Raw genomic sequence first — 16,624 nt, 5'->3', positions numbered from 1 at the left:
CTTTCCTTTCCTTCTTTCTTTTCCTCCTTCTCCTTTTCCTCCTTTCATTTTCCTTCTCCTTATTCTCCTTTCCCTCCTTCTTGTTTTCTTCCTTTTCCTTTCCCTCCTTTTCCCTTTCCTCCTCTTCCTCATTTCCCTTCTCCTTTCCTTTTCCTTTCCTTTCTCCTTTTCCTTCTTTTCTTCTCCTTTCCTTTTCCCTTCCCTTCATTTCCTTCTCCTTTTCCATTCCCTCCTTTTCCATCTCCTCCCTTTCCCTTCCCCTTTCCCTTCCCCTTTTCCTCCCCCATTTTCCTTTTCCAGGGAATCCGGAGCGGGAATTCTCTCTGGGGATCTCCAGATCCCATCCCAGCCCCTCTCCAGCTCTCCTGGATCCCTTCGGGGGATTCCCAGCATCCTGACAAAACCCGGGAAGATCCCGGAGCTCGGCTCCCTCGGGAGCCACATTCCCAGGTATTCCCAGAGGGCTCCGGCAGCAAATTCCCGGAATTCCCGAGCCCTGGGATCAGGGATGGATCCTGGAATTCCCGGAATTCCTGAGCCCTGGGATCAGGGATGGATCCTGGAATTCCCGGAATTCCCGAGCCTGGGATCAGGGATGGATCCTGGAATTCCCAAATGTTGGGATCAGGGATGGATCCCGGAATTCCCGAGCCCTGGGATCAGGGATGGATCCTGGAATTCCCGGAATTCCCGAGCCCTGGGATCAGGGATGGATCCTGGAATTCCCGGAATTCCCGAGCCCTGGGATCAGGGATGGATCCTGGAATTCCCGGAATTCCCGAGTGTTGGGATTGGGAATGGATCCTGGAATTCCATGGATGAACCTGACACACGGGATTGGGAATGGATCCCAATTCCAGCCCCGAGAGATCGGGAATGGATCCCCCAAATTCCACGGACAAATCCCGGACTGGATCCCCCAATTCCAGCCATGAGGGATCGGGAATGGATCCCAAAATTCCCCGGACAAACCCCAAACCGGATCCCCCAAATCCATGGAAAAACCCCGGACTGGATCCCCCAATTCCAGCCATGGAGGATCGGGAATGAATCCCCAAATTCCAACCCTGAGGATCGGGAATGGATCCCAAAATTCCCTGGACAAACCCCAAACCGGATCCCCCAAATCCATGGATAAACCCTGGACTGGATCCCCAAATTCCAGCCCCAAGGATCGGTAATGGATCCCAAAATTCCCCGGACAAATCCCGGACCAGAACCCCAAATTCCAGCCCTGAGAATCAGGAATGAATCCCAAAATTCCAACCCTGAGGATCAGGAACGAATCCCCCAATTCCAGCCCTGAGGATCAGGAATGAATCCCAAAATTCCACGGACAAACCCCGAACCGAATCCCCAAATTCCCCGGACAAATCCCGGACCGGATCCCCAAATTCCAGCCTTGAAGGATCAGGAACGAATCCCCAAAATTCCACGGACAAACCCCGACCCAGATCCCAAAATTCCAGCCCTGAGGATCGGGAATGAATCCCAAAATTCCACGGACAAATCCCGAACCGAATCCCCCAATTCCAGCCTGGAAGGATCAGGAATGGATCCCAAAATTCCACAGACAAACCCCAAACCGGATCCCCCAAATCCATGGATAAACCCCGAACTGGATCCCCAATTCCAGCCCTGAGGGATCAGGAATCAACCCCCAAATTCCAGCCTTGAGGGATCGGGAATGAATCCCAAAATTCCACGGACAAACCCCGGACCGGATCCCAAAATTCCCCGGACAAACCCCGGACCGGATCCCCAAATTCCCCGGCCAAACCCCGGACTAGATCCCCAAATTCCAGCCCTGAGAATCAGGAATGAATCCCAAAATTCCCCGGACAAACCCCGAACCGAATCCCAAAATTCCAGCCCTGAGGATCAGGAACGAATCCCCCAATTCCAGCCCTGAGGGATCGGGAATGAATCCCAAAATTCCAACCCTGAGGATTGGGAATGGATCCCAAAATTCCCCGGACAAACCCCGACCCAGATCCCAAAATTCCAGCCCTGAGAATCAGGAACGAATCCCCCAATTCCAGCCCTGAGGGACCAGGAATGAATCCCAAAATTCCATGGACAAACCCCGAACCGAATCCCCAAATTCCCTGGACAAATCCCGGACTGGATCCCCAAATTCCAGCCTTGAAGGATCAGGAACGAATCCCAAAATTCCCCGGCCAAACCCCGACCCAGATCCCAAAATTCCAGCCCTGAGGATCAGGAACGAATCCCAAAATTCCAGCCTTGAAGGATCAGGAACGAATCCCAAAATTCCCCGGCCAAACCCCGACCCAGATCCCAAAATTCCCCGGCCAAACCCCGGAATAAACCCCCAAATTCCTGCCTTGAAAGGCCGGGAAGGGATCCCCGAATTCCCACGGCCGATCCCGGAGCCGCAGCAAAGAATTCCCGGTTTTTTTTATTCCTCGGGAATTTGCCGTTCCCTTGGAAGCCGCTGGAGCCGGAGCAGCTGCTCCATGAATAATAAAAAAGGGATAAAAAAAAAAACCCCTCGGAATTTCTGGCAGGATCCGAGGAAAGCGGAAAAAAAAACAACAAGGGGATGAAAATTCCAGGCTCTGATTTTTCCCGGGAAAAGCTGGGAATTGTTTTTTTTGTCGTTATCCGGGATTCGTTTTCCAAGGAAAAATTCCCAAATTTTTTTGGTTTTTTTTATTTTTTTATTTTTAATTCCCGATTTTGGTTCCGAAGAAAAAGCGGAAAAAAAAAATCCGGGGTTTTTTTAATGGGAATTTCTGATCCTGGATTGAAATTTTCTGGGAATTCTGGGAATGGGGAGGACCTGGATGCTCCTGGATCATTCCCAGCTTCAAATCCCGGGAATTTTCTGGGAATTCTGGGAATTTTCTGGGAATGGGGAGGACCTGGATGCTCCTGGATCATTCCCAGGGTTCAAATCCCGGGAATTTTCTGGGAATTCTGGGAATGGGGAGGACCTGGATGCTCCTGGATCATTCCCAGGGTTCAAATCCCAGGAATTTTCTGGGAATTCTGGGAATTTTCTGGGAATGGGGAGGACCTGGATGCTCCTGGATCATTCCCAGGGTTCAAATCCTGGGAATTTTCTGGGAATTCTGGGAATTTCTGGGAATGGGGAGGACCTGGATGCTCCTGGATCATTCCCAGGGTTCAAATCCCGGGAATTTTCTGGGAATTCTGGGAATTTCTGGGGATGGGGAGGACCTGGATGCTCCTGGATCATTCCCAGGGTTCAAATCCTGGGAATTTTCTGAGAATTCCGGGAATTTCTGGGAATGGGGAGAACTTGGATGCTCCTGGATCATTCCCAGGGTTCAAATCCTGGGAATTTTCTGGGAATTCCGGGAATTTCTGGGAATGGGGAGGATTTGGCTGCTCCTGGATCATTCCCAGGGTTCAAATCCCGGGAATTTTCTGGGAATTCTGGGAATTTTCTGGGAATTCTCCAGGGATGGGAGAAAATTCCCGGAAAATTCCCGGGATTTGAACCCTGGGAATGATCCAGGAGAAGCCAAGTCCTCCCCATTCCCGGAAAATTTGGATTTAATTTGGGAAAAGTTTGGATTTAATTTGGATTTAATTTGGGGAAAGTTTGGATTTTCTGGGAAAAGTTTTGGGGAAAATCCTGGAATCAAAGGTCTGAGGATGGGGAAAATCCCATTAAAAATCTGGGTGGAATTTGGGGTGTTGGGAAGCACAAAGTGAAACATTCCCGGTTTTTCCCGGCTGGATCCCGTGGGATAAATCCCAGATTGGTTTGGAACAAGCGGAGCCGGATCCCTCAGAGGAGTTTAGATCATCCCGAATTCCCAAATTCCCGAATTCCCGAGCCACAGAATCCCGGAAAGGCGGGATCCGGCTGGGGCTGGGCACGGGTTCCCATGGCTGTTCCCAATCCCAATTCCCAATCCCAATTCCCAATCACATTCCCAATCCAAATTCCCAATGGCTCTGACATTCCCAATCCCAATTCCCAATCACATTCCCAATCCCAATTCCCAATCCCAATTCCCAATCCCAATTCCCAATCCCAATTCCCAATGGCACTGAATTCCCAATCCCAATTCCCAATCCCAATTCCCAATGGCTCTGACATTCCCAATCCCAATTCCCAATCCCAATTCCCAATCCCAATTCCCAACCCCAATTCCCAATCCCAATTCCCAATCCAAATTCCCAATCCCAATTCCCAATCCCAATTCCCAATCCCAATTCCCAATCCCAATTCCCAACCCCAATTCCCAATCCCAATTCCCAATCCAAATTCCCAATCCAAATTCCCAATGGCAATGCCATTCCCAATGCCATTCCCAATGCCATTCCCAATGCCATTCCCAATTGCATTTCCATTTCCAATGCCATTGTCACTGACATTCCCAATCCCAATTCTCAATGCCAATGCCATTCCCAATCCTACGGCCACTGTCATTCCAGATCCCATTCCCAGGGCCATTCCCAATCCTAATTCCCATGGTCATTGCCACTGTCACTGCTATTCCCATTGTCATTCCCAATCACATTGTCACTGCCATGGACATTCCCACTGTCATTCCAGATCCCATTCCCAATGTCATTCCCAACCCTAATTCCCATGGTCATTGCCATTGCCACTGCTATTCCCATTGTCATTCCCAATCCTAATTCCCATGGTCATTGCCTCTGTCACTGCTATTCCCATGGCCATTCCCAATCCTAATTCCCATGGTCATTGCCACCGTCACTGCCATTCCCATTGTCATTCCAAATCCTAATTCCCAATGCCATTGCCACTGTCACTGCTATTCCCATGGCCATTCCAAACCCTAATTCCCAATGCCATTGCCACTGTCACTGCTATTCCCAATGTCATTCCAAACCCTAATTCCCAATGCCATTGCCACTGTCACTGCTATTCCCATGGCCATTCCAGATCCCATTCCCAATCCTACGGCCATTGCCATTTCAAATCACAATCCCATGGCCATTCCCAATCACATTCCAAATCACACTGACATTCCCATTGTCACTGTCATTGCAGTTCCCAATCCCATTCCCAATCACATTCCTAATGCCATTCCCAGTTCCCAATGCCACTGACATTTCCACTGCCATTCCCAATCACATTCCCAATACCATTGTCATTCCCAATCCCATTCCCAATCACATTCCTAATGCCATTCCCAGTTCCCAATGCCACTGACATTTCCACTGCCATTCCCAATCACATTCCCAATACCATTGTCATTCCCAATCCCATTCCCAATCACATTCCTAATGCCATTCCCAGTTCCCAATGCCACTGACATTTCCACTGCCATTCCCAATCACATTCCCAATACCATTGTCATTCCCAATCCCATTCCCAATCACATTCCTAATGCCATTCCCAGTTCCCAATGCCACTGACATTTCCACTGCCATTCCCAATCACATTCCCAATACCATTGTCATTCCCAATCACATTCCCAATCACATTCCCAATCACATTCCCAATCACATTCACAGCACCATTCCAAATCACATTCCCAATGTCATTCCCAATCCTAATTCCCAATGCTATTCCCAATGCCATTCCCAATCACATTCCCAATCACATTCCCAATACCATTGTCACTGACATTCCCAATGCCATTCCCAATCACATTGTCACTGTCATTGTCACTCCAAATCACATTCCCAATGCCATTCCCAATCCCATTCCCAATGCCATTCCCAATCACATTGTCACTGCCACTGTCACTCCCAATGCCATTCCCAATGCCATTCCCAATCACATTGTCACTGCCACTGTCACTCCAAATCACATTCCCAATGCCATTCCCAATGCCATTCCCATTGTCACTGCCATTGTCACTGCCATTGTCATTGCCAATCACATTCCCAATGCCACTGACACTGTCACTGCCATTCCCATTGTCACTCCAAATCACATTCCCATGGCCATTCCCAGTGCCACTCCAAGTCACACTGCCATTGCCATTGTCACTGCCATTGTCACTGCCATTGTCACTGCCAATGCCATTCCCAGTGCCATTCCCAATGCCATTCCCATTGTCACTGCCATTGTCACTGCCATTGTCACTGCCATGGACATTCCCAATGCCATCCCCAATGCCATTGTCACTGTCACTGCCATTCCCATTGTCACTCCAAATCACATTCCCAATCACATTCCCAATCACACCGACATTCCCATTGTCACTGCCATTGCCGTCCCAAATCACATTCCCATGGCCATTCCCAGTGCCATTCCAAGTCACACTGCCATTCCCATTGTCACTGTCATTGTCATTCCCAGTGCCATTCCAAACCACATTCCCACTGCCATTGTCACTGTCATTGCCACTGCCAATCCCATTGTCATTGTCAATCGCATTCCCAATCCCAATTCCCAATGCCAACGCCATTCCAAGTCACATTGTCACTGCCATTGTCACTGCCATTGTCACTGTGTCACTGTGTCACTGTCACTGTGTCACTGTCACTGTGTCACTGTGTCACTGTTACTGTCACTGTGTCACTATCACTGTGTCACTGTCACTGTGTCACTGTGTCACTGTCACTGTGTCACTGCCATTGTCACTGCCATTGTCACTGTGTCACTGTGTCACTGTCACTGTGTCACTGTCACTGTGTCACTGTGTCACTGTTACTGTCACTGTGTCACTGTCACTGTGTCACTGTCACTGTGTCACTGTGTCACTGTCACTGTGTCACTGTGTCACTGTGTCACTGTCACTGTGTCACTGTCACTGTCACTGTGTCACTGTGTCACTGTCACTGTCACTGTGTCACTGTCACTGTGTCACTGTGTCACTGTGTCACTGTCACTGTGTCACTGTGTCACTGTGTCACTGTGTCACTGTCACTGTGTCACTGTCACTGTGTCACTGTGTCACTGTCACTGTGTCACTGTCACTGTGTCACTGTGTCACTGTGTCACTGTCACTGTGTCACTGTCACTGTGTCACTGTGTCACTGTGTCGCTGTCACTGTGTCACTGTCACTGTGTCACTGTCACTGTGTCACTGTGTCACTGTCACTGTGTCACTGTGTCACTGTCACTGTCACTGTGTCACTGTCACTGTGTCACTGTGTCACTGTCACTGTGTCACTGTCACTGTGTCACTGTCACTGTGTCACTGTGTCACTGTCACTGTGTCACTGTCACTGTGTCACTGTCACTGTGTCACTGTGTCACTGTCACTGTGTCACTGTCACTGTGTCACTGTGTCACTGTGTCACTGTGTCACTGTCACTGTGTCACTGTCACTGTGTCACTGTGTCACTGTGTCACTGTCACTGTGTCACTGTCACTGTGTCACTGTCACTGTCACTGTGTCACTGTCACTGTGTCACTGTGTCACTGTCACTGTGTCACTGTGTCACTGTGTCACTGTGTCACTGTCACTGTGTCACTGTGTCACTGTGTCACTGTCACTGTGTCACTGTCACTGTGTCACTGTCACTGTGTCACTGTCACTGTCACTGTGTCACTGTGTCACTGTCACTGTCACTGTGTCACTGTCACTGTGTCACTGTCACTGTGTCACTGTCACTGTGTCACTGTGTCACTGTGTCACTGTGTCACTGTCACTGTGTCACTGTGTCACTGTCACTGTGTCACTGTCACTGTGTCACTGTGTCACTGTCACTGTGTCACTGTGTCACTGTCACTGTGTTACTGTCACTGTGTCACTGTCACTGTGTCACTGTGTCACTGTGTCACTGTCACTGTGTCACTGTGTCACTGTCACTGTATCACTGTCATTGTGTCACTGTGTCACTGTCACTGTGTCACTGTCACTGTGTCACTGTGTCACTGTCACTGTGTCACTGTGTCACTGTCACTGTATCACTGTCATTGTGTCACTGTGTCACTGTGTCACTGTCACTGTGTCACTGTCACTGTGTCACTGTGTCACTGTGTCACTGTCACTGTGTCACTGTGTCACTGTGTCACTGTGTCACTGTCACTGTGTCACTGTCACTGTGTCACTGTGTCACTGTCACTGTGTCACTGTCACTGTGTCACTGTCACTGTGTCACTGTGTCACTGTGTCACTGTGTCACTGTGTCACTGTCACTGTGTCACTGTCACTGTCACTGTGTCACTGTGTCACTGTCACTGTGTCACTGTCACTGTGTCACTGTCACTGTGTCACTGTGTCACTGTCACTGTCACTGTCACTGTGTCACTGTCACTGTGTCACTGTGTCACTGTGTCACTGTCACTGTGTCACTGTGTCACTGTCACTGTGATTCCTTTGGAATTCTTTCCATGGGAATTTATTCCGATTTTTTGGGAATTAATTTCAAATTTTTCTGGGAATTTATTCCTTGGGAATTCATTTCCAATTTCTTGGGAATTTATTCCCAGTATTTTTTTTAATTCATTCCTTGGGAATTAATTCCCAATTTTTTTGGGAATTCTTTCCTTGGGAATTCATTTCCAATTTTTGGGGGAATTAATTTCTAATATTTTTTTTAATTCATTCCTTGGGAATTCATTTCCAATTTCTTGATAATTTATTCCCAATTTTTTTTAATTCATTCCTTGGGAATTCATTCTGATTTTTTTGGGAATTTATTCCCAATTTCTTTGGGAATTCATTCCTTGGGAATTCATTTCCGATTTTTTTGGAATTAATTCCCGATTTTTTTTTAATTCATTCCCTGGGAATTCGTCCCAATTCCTCCGGAATTCTCCCCAAACCTTTTCCCGCTCTCACATTCCAACAATTCCATTGACATTTCCCCACAAAAAACACCAAAAAATCCCAAAAAAACCCAAACAAACCCCAAAAAACACCAAAAAAATCCCAAAAAAACCCAAACAAACCCAAAAAAAACCCCAAAATTAAAAATCCCAACTCCTCCCCCGCCCCAGAATTCCCGGATTTTCCTTTTTCCGGGATCAAATTCCCGGTTCTTACTTTGGATCCTGGAATTTCCGAAGGGAGGGGAGAGGTTCTCGTGCTCGTAGTGGCTCCCATCGGGGAAATTCTGCCGGGAAAAGCGCGGGAGAACAACGGTCGCTACGGCCCCCATGGCCAGATCCCAAAATTCCATAATTAATTTTAATTATTTTCCATTATTTTATATAAATATTGGGAATTAATCACAATTTTCCACCCTTGGAATGTCGTTATCCCCAAAAAACCCCGGAATTCCTGGCTCAATTTGAATTATTTCCCATTATTTTATATTAAAATTGGGAATAAATCACAATTTTCCACCTTTGGAATGTCAATATCCCCCCAAAAAATCTGGAATTCCCCAATTAATTTTAATTATTTTCCAAATTTTTATATTAAAATTGGGAATTAAATATCATTTTATACCCTTGGAATTTCGAGATCCCAAAAAAATCTGGAATTTCTGAATTAATTTTAATTATTTCCCATTTTTTTATATAAATATTGGGAATTAAACATCATTTTATACCCCTGGAATGTCCTTATCCCCCAAAAAATCCGGAATTTCCAGCTTAATTTGAATTATTTTCCAATTTTTTATATTAAAATTGGGAATTGAGCATTATTTTATACCCCTGGAATGTCATTGTCCGCAAAAAAACCCGGAATTTCCAGCTTAATTTGAATTATTGCCCATTTTTTTATATAAAAATTGGGAATAAATCATAATTTTACGTCTTTATCCCAAAAAAATCCGAAATTCCCCAATTAATTGGAATTATTTCCCATTATTTTATATAAAAAATGGAAATTAAATATCATTTTATACCTTTGGGATGTCCTTATCCCCCAAAAAATCCGGAATTTCCAGCTTAATTTGAATTATTTTCCAATTTTTTATATTAAAATTGGGAATTAAGCATTATTTTATACCCCTGGAATGTCATTGTCCGCAAAAAAACCCGGAATTTCCAGCTTAATTTGAATTATTTTCCAATTTTTTATATTAAAATTGGGAATTAAATATCATTTTATACCCTTGGAATGTCGAGATCCCCCAAAATTCCCCAATTAATTGGAATTATTATCCAATTTTTTATATTAAATTGGGAATTAAATATCATTTTATACCCCTGGAATGTCAAGATCCCAAAATTCCACAATTCATTGGAATTATTTCCCATTATTTTATATAAAAATTGGGAATTAAATATCATTTTATACCCTTGGAATGTCGAAATCCCCAAAAAAATTCAGAATTTCCCAATTAATTTGAATTATTTATCGTTATTTTATATTAGAATTGGGAATTAAGCATTATTTTATACCTTTGGAATGTTGATATCCCAAAAAAATTCGGAATTTCCGAATTAATTTGAATTATTTCCCATTATTTTATATTAAAATTGGAAATAAATCCCAATTTTCCACCTTTGGAATGTCGTTATCCCTAAAAAAACCCAGAATTTCCGAATTAATTTGAATTATTTTCCATTATTTTATATAAAAATGGGAATTAAACATGATTTTATACCCCTGGAATGTCGAGATCCCAAAAATTCCCCAATTGGAATTATTTTCCAAATTTTTATATAAATATTGGGAATTAAACATTATTTTATACCCTTGGAATTTCGAGATCCCAAAAAAACCCGGAATTTCCCAATTAATTTGAATTATTGCCCATTATTTTATATTAAAATTGGGAATTAAATATCATTTTATACCCTTGGAATGTCGAGATCCCCAAAATTCCCCAATTAATTTGAATTATTATCCAATTTTTTATATTAAATTGGGAATTAAACATCATTTTATACCCTTGGAATGTCAAGATCCCAAAATTCCACAATTCATTGGAATTATTTTCCAATTTTTTATATTAAATTGGGAATTAAATATCATTTTATACCCCTGGAATGTCGAGATCCCAAAAAAACCCCAATTAATTTGAATTATTTCCCATTATTTTATATAAAAATTGGGAATTAAACATTATTTTATACCCTTGGAATGTTGAGATCCCCCAAAAAACCCGGAATTTCCAGCTTAATTTGAATTATTTTCCAATTTTTTATATTAAAATTGGGAATTAAATATCATTTTATACCTTTGGGACGTTGATATCCCAAAAAAACCCGGAATTTCCAGCTTAATTTGAATTATTTTCCAATTTTTTATATTAAAAGTGGGAATTAAATATCATTTTATACCCTTGGAATTTCGAGATCCCAAAAAAATCTGGAATTTCTGAATTAATTTTAATTATTTTCCATTATTTTATATTAAAATTGGGAATAAATCACAATTTTCCACCTTTGGAATGTCAATATCCCCCCAAAAAATCTGGAATTCCCCAATTCATTGGAATTATTTTCCAAATTTTTATATAAAATTGGGAATTAAACATCATTTTATACCCTTGGAATGTCGATATCCCAAAATTCCCCAATTAATTGGAATTATTTCACATTATTTTATATAAAAAATGGGAATTAAACATTATTTTATACCCTTGGAATGTCGAAATCCCCAAAATTCCCCAATTAATTTGAATTATTGCCCATTTTTTTATATAAAATTGGGAATAAATCACAATTTTACATCTTTACCCCCAAAAAACCCAGAATTTCCCAATTAATTTGAATTATTTTCCAATTTTTTATATTAAAATTGGGAATTAAATATTATTTTATACCCCTGGAATATTATTGTCCGCAAAAAAACCCGGAATTCCTGGCTCAATTTGAATTATTTCCCATTTTTTTATATTAAAATTGGAAATAAATCACAATTTTGCATCTTTATCCCAAAAAAAAATCTGGAATTTCCCAATTAATTTGAATTATTTTCCATTTTTTATATAAAATTGGGAATTAAATATCATTTTATACCCCTGGAATGTCAAGATCCCCCAAAAAACCCAGAATTTCCCAATTAATTTGAATTATTTCTCATTTTTTTATATTAAATTGGGAATAAATCACAATTTTATGTCTTTATCCCAAAAAAATCCGGAATTCCTGAATTAATTTGAATATTCCAGGGATTTTTCCCCTGGATTTGGACAATTAAAAACAATTTATTAATTTAATTTAATTTTAATTTAATTTAAATTTAAATTTATTTTCAATTTAATTTCAATTTCGATTTATTTTGAGTTTGATATCAATTTAATTTCAATTTACATTTAATTTTGATTAGATTTCAATTTAATTTCAATTTATTTTCAATTTAATTTTAATTTACTTTAATTTCAATTTAATTTGTATTTAATTTGAATTTAATTTCAATTTAATTTCAATTTACATATAATTTTGATTAGATTTCAATTTAATTTCAATTTAATTTCAATTTTTTTCAATTTAATTTTGATTTAATTTAATTTCAATTTAATTTGAATTTAATTTGAATTTAACTTCAATTTACATTTAATTTTGATTAAATTTTAATTGAATTTTAATTGAATTTCAATTTATTTTCAATTTAATTTTAATTTAATTTAATATCAATTTAATTTGAATTTAATTTGAATTTAATTTCAATTTAATTTCAATTTACATTTAATTTTGATTAAATTGCAATTTAATTTCAATTTAATTTCAGTTTAATTAAGTTCAATTCCAATTTAATTCCAATTTAATTTTAATTCAATTCCAAATTAATTCAAATTTAATTTTAATGAAATTTAATTTCAATTTAACTTTAATTTTATTCCAAATTAATTCAAATTTAATTTTAATGAAATTTAATTTCAATTTAATTTTAATTTAATGCCAAATTAATTCAAATTTAATTTTAATGACATTTCAATTTAATTTAATTTTAATTTAATTTACCAAGAGTTTTTTAACAACAATTCCCAGGGTTTTTTTTGGTTTTCCCACAGAAAATTCCAATTTCTTTTTAACAATTCCCATTTTTTTAAACAAAAATTCAATTTTTTTTAACAAGAATTCCATTTTTTTCACAAAAATTCCATTTTTTAACCACGATTCCCATTTCTTTGACAAAAATTCCCATTTTTTTAATGAAAATTCAATTTTTTTTGACAAAAAATTCCATTTTTTTAACCAAAATTTCCATTTTTTCAATAAAAATTCCCATTTTTTTAACAAAAATTCCATTTTTTTAACCCAAAATTCCCAATTTTTTCACAGAAATTCCCACTTTTTCAATAAAAATTCCCATTTTTTTAATAAAAATTCCCTTTTTTTTCGCAAAATTCCCATTTTTTCACAGAAATTCCCAGTTTTTTTCCCAAAATTCCCGTTTTTCCAATAAAAATTTCCATTTTTTTCCCCACAATTCCCATTTTTCCCATAAAAATTCCCATTTTTTAATGAAAATTCCCATTTCTTTAACAAAAATTCCCATTTTTTTAACAATTCCCGTTTTTTCAATAAAAATTCCCATTTTTTAACCAAAATTCCCATTTTTCCCATAAAAATCCCTATTTTTTCAATAAAAATTCCCATTTTTTCCCCAGAAATTCCCATTTTTTCAATAAAAATTCCCATTTTTCAATAAAAATTCCCATTTTTTCACGGAAATTCCCATTTTTGTAATAAAAATCCCCATTTTTCCCCAGAAATGCCCATTTTTTCAATAAAAATTCCCATTTTTTTCCCCAAATCCCGTTTTTCCCAATAAAATCCCCGTTTTTCCCATAAAAATTCCCATTTTTTCAATAAAAATTCCCATTTTTTAACCACAATCCCCATTTCTTTTCCCCAAATTCCCATTTTTCCCATAAAAATTCCCATTTTTTTCCCAAAAATTCCCATTTTTTTTCCCAGAAATTCCCATTTCTTTAACCAAAATCCCCATTTTTTTCCCAGAAATCCCCATTTATCAATAAAAATCCCCATTTTTCCCATAAAAATCCCCATTTTTTTCCCAGAAATTCCCATTTTTTTCCCAGAAATCCCCATTTTTTCCCCAAATCCCCATTTTTCCCATAAAAATCCCCATTTATTAATAAAAATTCCCATTTTTCCCATAAAAATTCCCATTTTTTCCCCAAAATTCCCATTTTTTCCCCAAAATTCCCATTTTTTTCCCAGAAATTCCCATTTTTTTAACCAAAATTCCCATTTTTTAAACCAAAATTCCCATTTTCCCATAAAAATTCCCATTTTTTTCCCAGAAACTCCCATTTCTTTAACCAAAATCCCCATTTTTTTCCCAGAAATCCCCATTTATCAATAAAAATTCCCATTTTTTTTCCCCAAAATTCCCATTTTTTAACCAAAATTCCCATTTTCCCCCAGAAATTCCCATTTTTTCAATAAAAATCCCCATTTTTCCCATAAAAATCCCCATTTTTTTCCCAGAAATTCCCATTTTTTTCCCAGAAATCCCCATTTCTTTAACCAAAATCCCCATTTTCCCATAAGAATCCCCATTTATCAATAAAAATCCCCATTTTTCCAATAAACATTCCCATTTTTTCCCCAGAAATCCCCATTTTTCCCATAAAAATCCCTATTTTTTCAATAAAAATCCCCATTTTTTCAATAAAAATCCCCATTTTTTTCCCAGAAATTCCCATTTCTTTAACCAAAATTCCCATTTTTTCCCCAGAAATTCTCGTTTATCAATAAAAATTCCCATTTTCCCATAAAAATTCCCATTTTTCCCCCAGAAATCCCCATTTTTTAACCAAAACTCCCATTTTTCCCCAAATCCTGTTGTTTTTTCCCCAAATCCCGTTGTTTTCCCCCATAAAATCCCGTTTTTTCCCAGAAATCCCCATTTTTCCCATAAAAATTCCCATTTTTTAACCACAATTCCCATTTTTCCCATAAAAATCCCCATTTTTCCAATAAACATTCCCATTTTTTCCCCAGAAATTCCCATTTTTCCCATAAAAATCCCCATTTTTTCAATAAAAATTCCCATTTTTTTCCCCAGAAATCCCCATTTTTCCCATAAAAATTCCCATTTTTTAACCACAATTCCCATTTTTTCCCCAGAAATTCCCATTTTTCCAATAAAAATTCCCATTTTTTCCCCAAAATCCCCATTTTTCCCATAAAAATCCCTATTTTTTTCCCAGAAATTCCCATTTTTTTCCCAGAAATTCCCATTTCTTTAACCAAAATCATCATTTTTTCCCCGAAATCCCCATTTATCAATAAAAATCCCCATTTTTCCCATAAAAATTCCCATTTTTTTCCCAGAAATTCCCATTTTTTCAATAAAAATCCCCATTTTTTTCCCCAAATCCCCATTTTTTTCACCAAAATTCCCATTTTTCCCATAAAAATTCCCATTTTTCCCATAAAAATCCCCATTTTTTTCCCAGAAATCCCCATTTTTCCCATAAAATCCCCATTTTTCCAATAAAAATCCCCATTTTTTTCCCAGAAATCCCCATTTCTTTAACCAAAATTCCCATTTTTTCCCCAGAAATCCCCATTTCTTTAACCAAAATTCCCATTTCTTTAACCAGAATCCCCATTTTTCTCCCCAAATTCCCATTTTTTCCCATAAAAATTCCCATTTCTTTAACCAAAATCCCCATTTTTTTACTCAAAAATTCAATTTTTTTTTACAAAAATTCCATTTTTTTCCCCAAAATCCCCATTTTTTTCCCCAAAATTCCCATTTCTTTAACCAAAATCCCCATTTCTTTAACCAAAATCCCCATTTTTTCCCCAAAATCCCCATTTTTTTCCCCGAAATCCCCATTTCTTTAACCAAAATCCCCATTTTTCCCATAAAAATCCCCATTTTTCCCCCAAAATCCCCATTTCTTTCCCCAAAATCCCCATTTTTTCCCCCAATCCCGTTGTTTCCCCCCAATTCCCGCGTGTTGCTCACCCGTGCCGGGCTGGGCTGTCCCGCGCTGCCCCAGGAGCCGGAGCTGCTCCTCTCCTCCACACCTGGCCACAACACACACACACACCCAGTCAGACCTCAGGTATCACCGTTATTAGTATTAATTAGTACTATTATTAGCATTATTAATTAGTATTATTATCATTGTTATTATTAGTATTAGGATATTAGGGGAAATCCGCTTTTTACAGGGAAAATTCTGCTTTTTACAGGGAAAAATTCACTTTTTTAATGGGAAAATTCTGCTTTTTTAAGGGAAAAAATCCGCTTTTTACATGGGAAAAATCCGCTTTTTTAAAGGGAAAAATCTGCTATTTTAATGGGAAAATTCCACTTTTTACAGGAAAATAAATCCAATTTTTTATAGGAAAAAATTCCGCTTTTTTAAAGGGAAAAAATCCGCTTTTTTAATGGGAAAAATTCGCTTTTTTAAAGGGAAAAATCTGCTTTTTACAGGGGAAAAATCCACTTTTTTAAGGGAGAAATTCTGCTTTTTACATGGGAAAAATCCGCTTTTTAAAGGGAAAAAATCCGCTTTTTTAATGGGAAAAATCCGCTTTTTACAGGGAAAAATTCTGCTTTTTTAAAGGGAAAAATTCCCTCTTTTTTAATGGGAAAAATTCCACTTTTTACAGGGAAAATTCACTTTTTACATGGGGAAAATCTGCTTTTTACAGGGAAAACTCCACTTTTTAAAGGGAAAAAATCCGCTTTTTTAATGGGAAAAATCCGCTTTTTAAAGGGAAAAAATCCACTTTCTACATGGGAAAATTCTGCTTTTTACATGGAAAAAAATCCATATTTTTAAGGGAAAAATTCCACTTTTTACATGGGAAAAATCCACTTTTTTAATGGGAAAATTCAGCTTTTTACAGGGA

At 38.9% G+C, this 16,624-nt stretch overlaps 1 protein-coding gene across 29 annotated transcripts in view; it reads right to left on the bottom strand.

Annotated features, from left to right (window-relative positions):
* TCF4 (transcription factor 4) overlaps positions 1-16,624 on the bottom strand; it is a 151,292-nt gene that overhangs the window by 96,553 nt on the left and 38,115 nt on the right. For all 29 annotated transcript variants that reach the window (XM_086869147.1, XM_086869135.1, XM_086869141.1 and 26 more), the window contains 2 exons: positions 15,729-15,790; positions 8,919-8,988 (listed from right to left, as the gene is read on the bottom strand). In XM_086869147.1, the coding sequence (XP_086725273.1) occupies positions 8,919-8,988; positions 15,729-15,790 (132 nt within the window). The remainder of the gene's footprint in view (positions 1-8,918; positions 8,989-15,728; positions 15,791-16,624) is intronic.

The sequence above is a fragment of the Cyanistes caeruleus genome, chromosome Z, assembly GCF_971803275.1.
Source record: "Cyanistes caeruleus chromosome Z, bCyaCae1.hap1.1, whole genome shotgun sequence".
Lineage (NCBI taxonomy): Eukaryota > Metazoa > Chordata > Aves > Passeriformes > Paridae > Cyanistes > Cyanistes caeruleus.
The sequence above is the reverse complement of the archived record's forward strand: the minus strand, read 5'-3'. Positions and strand labels throughout refer to the sequence as shown.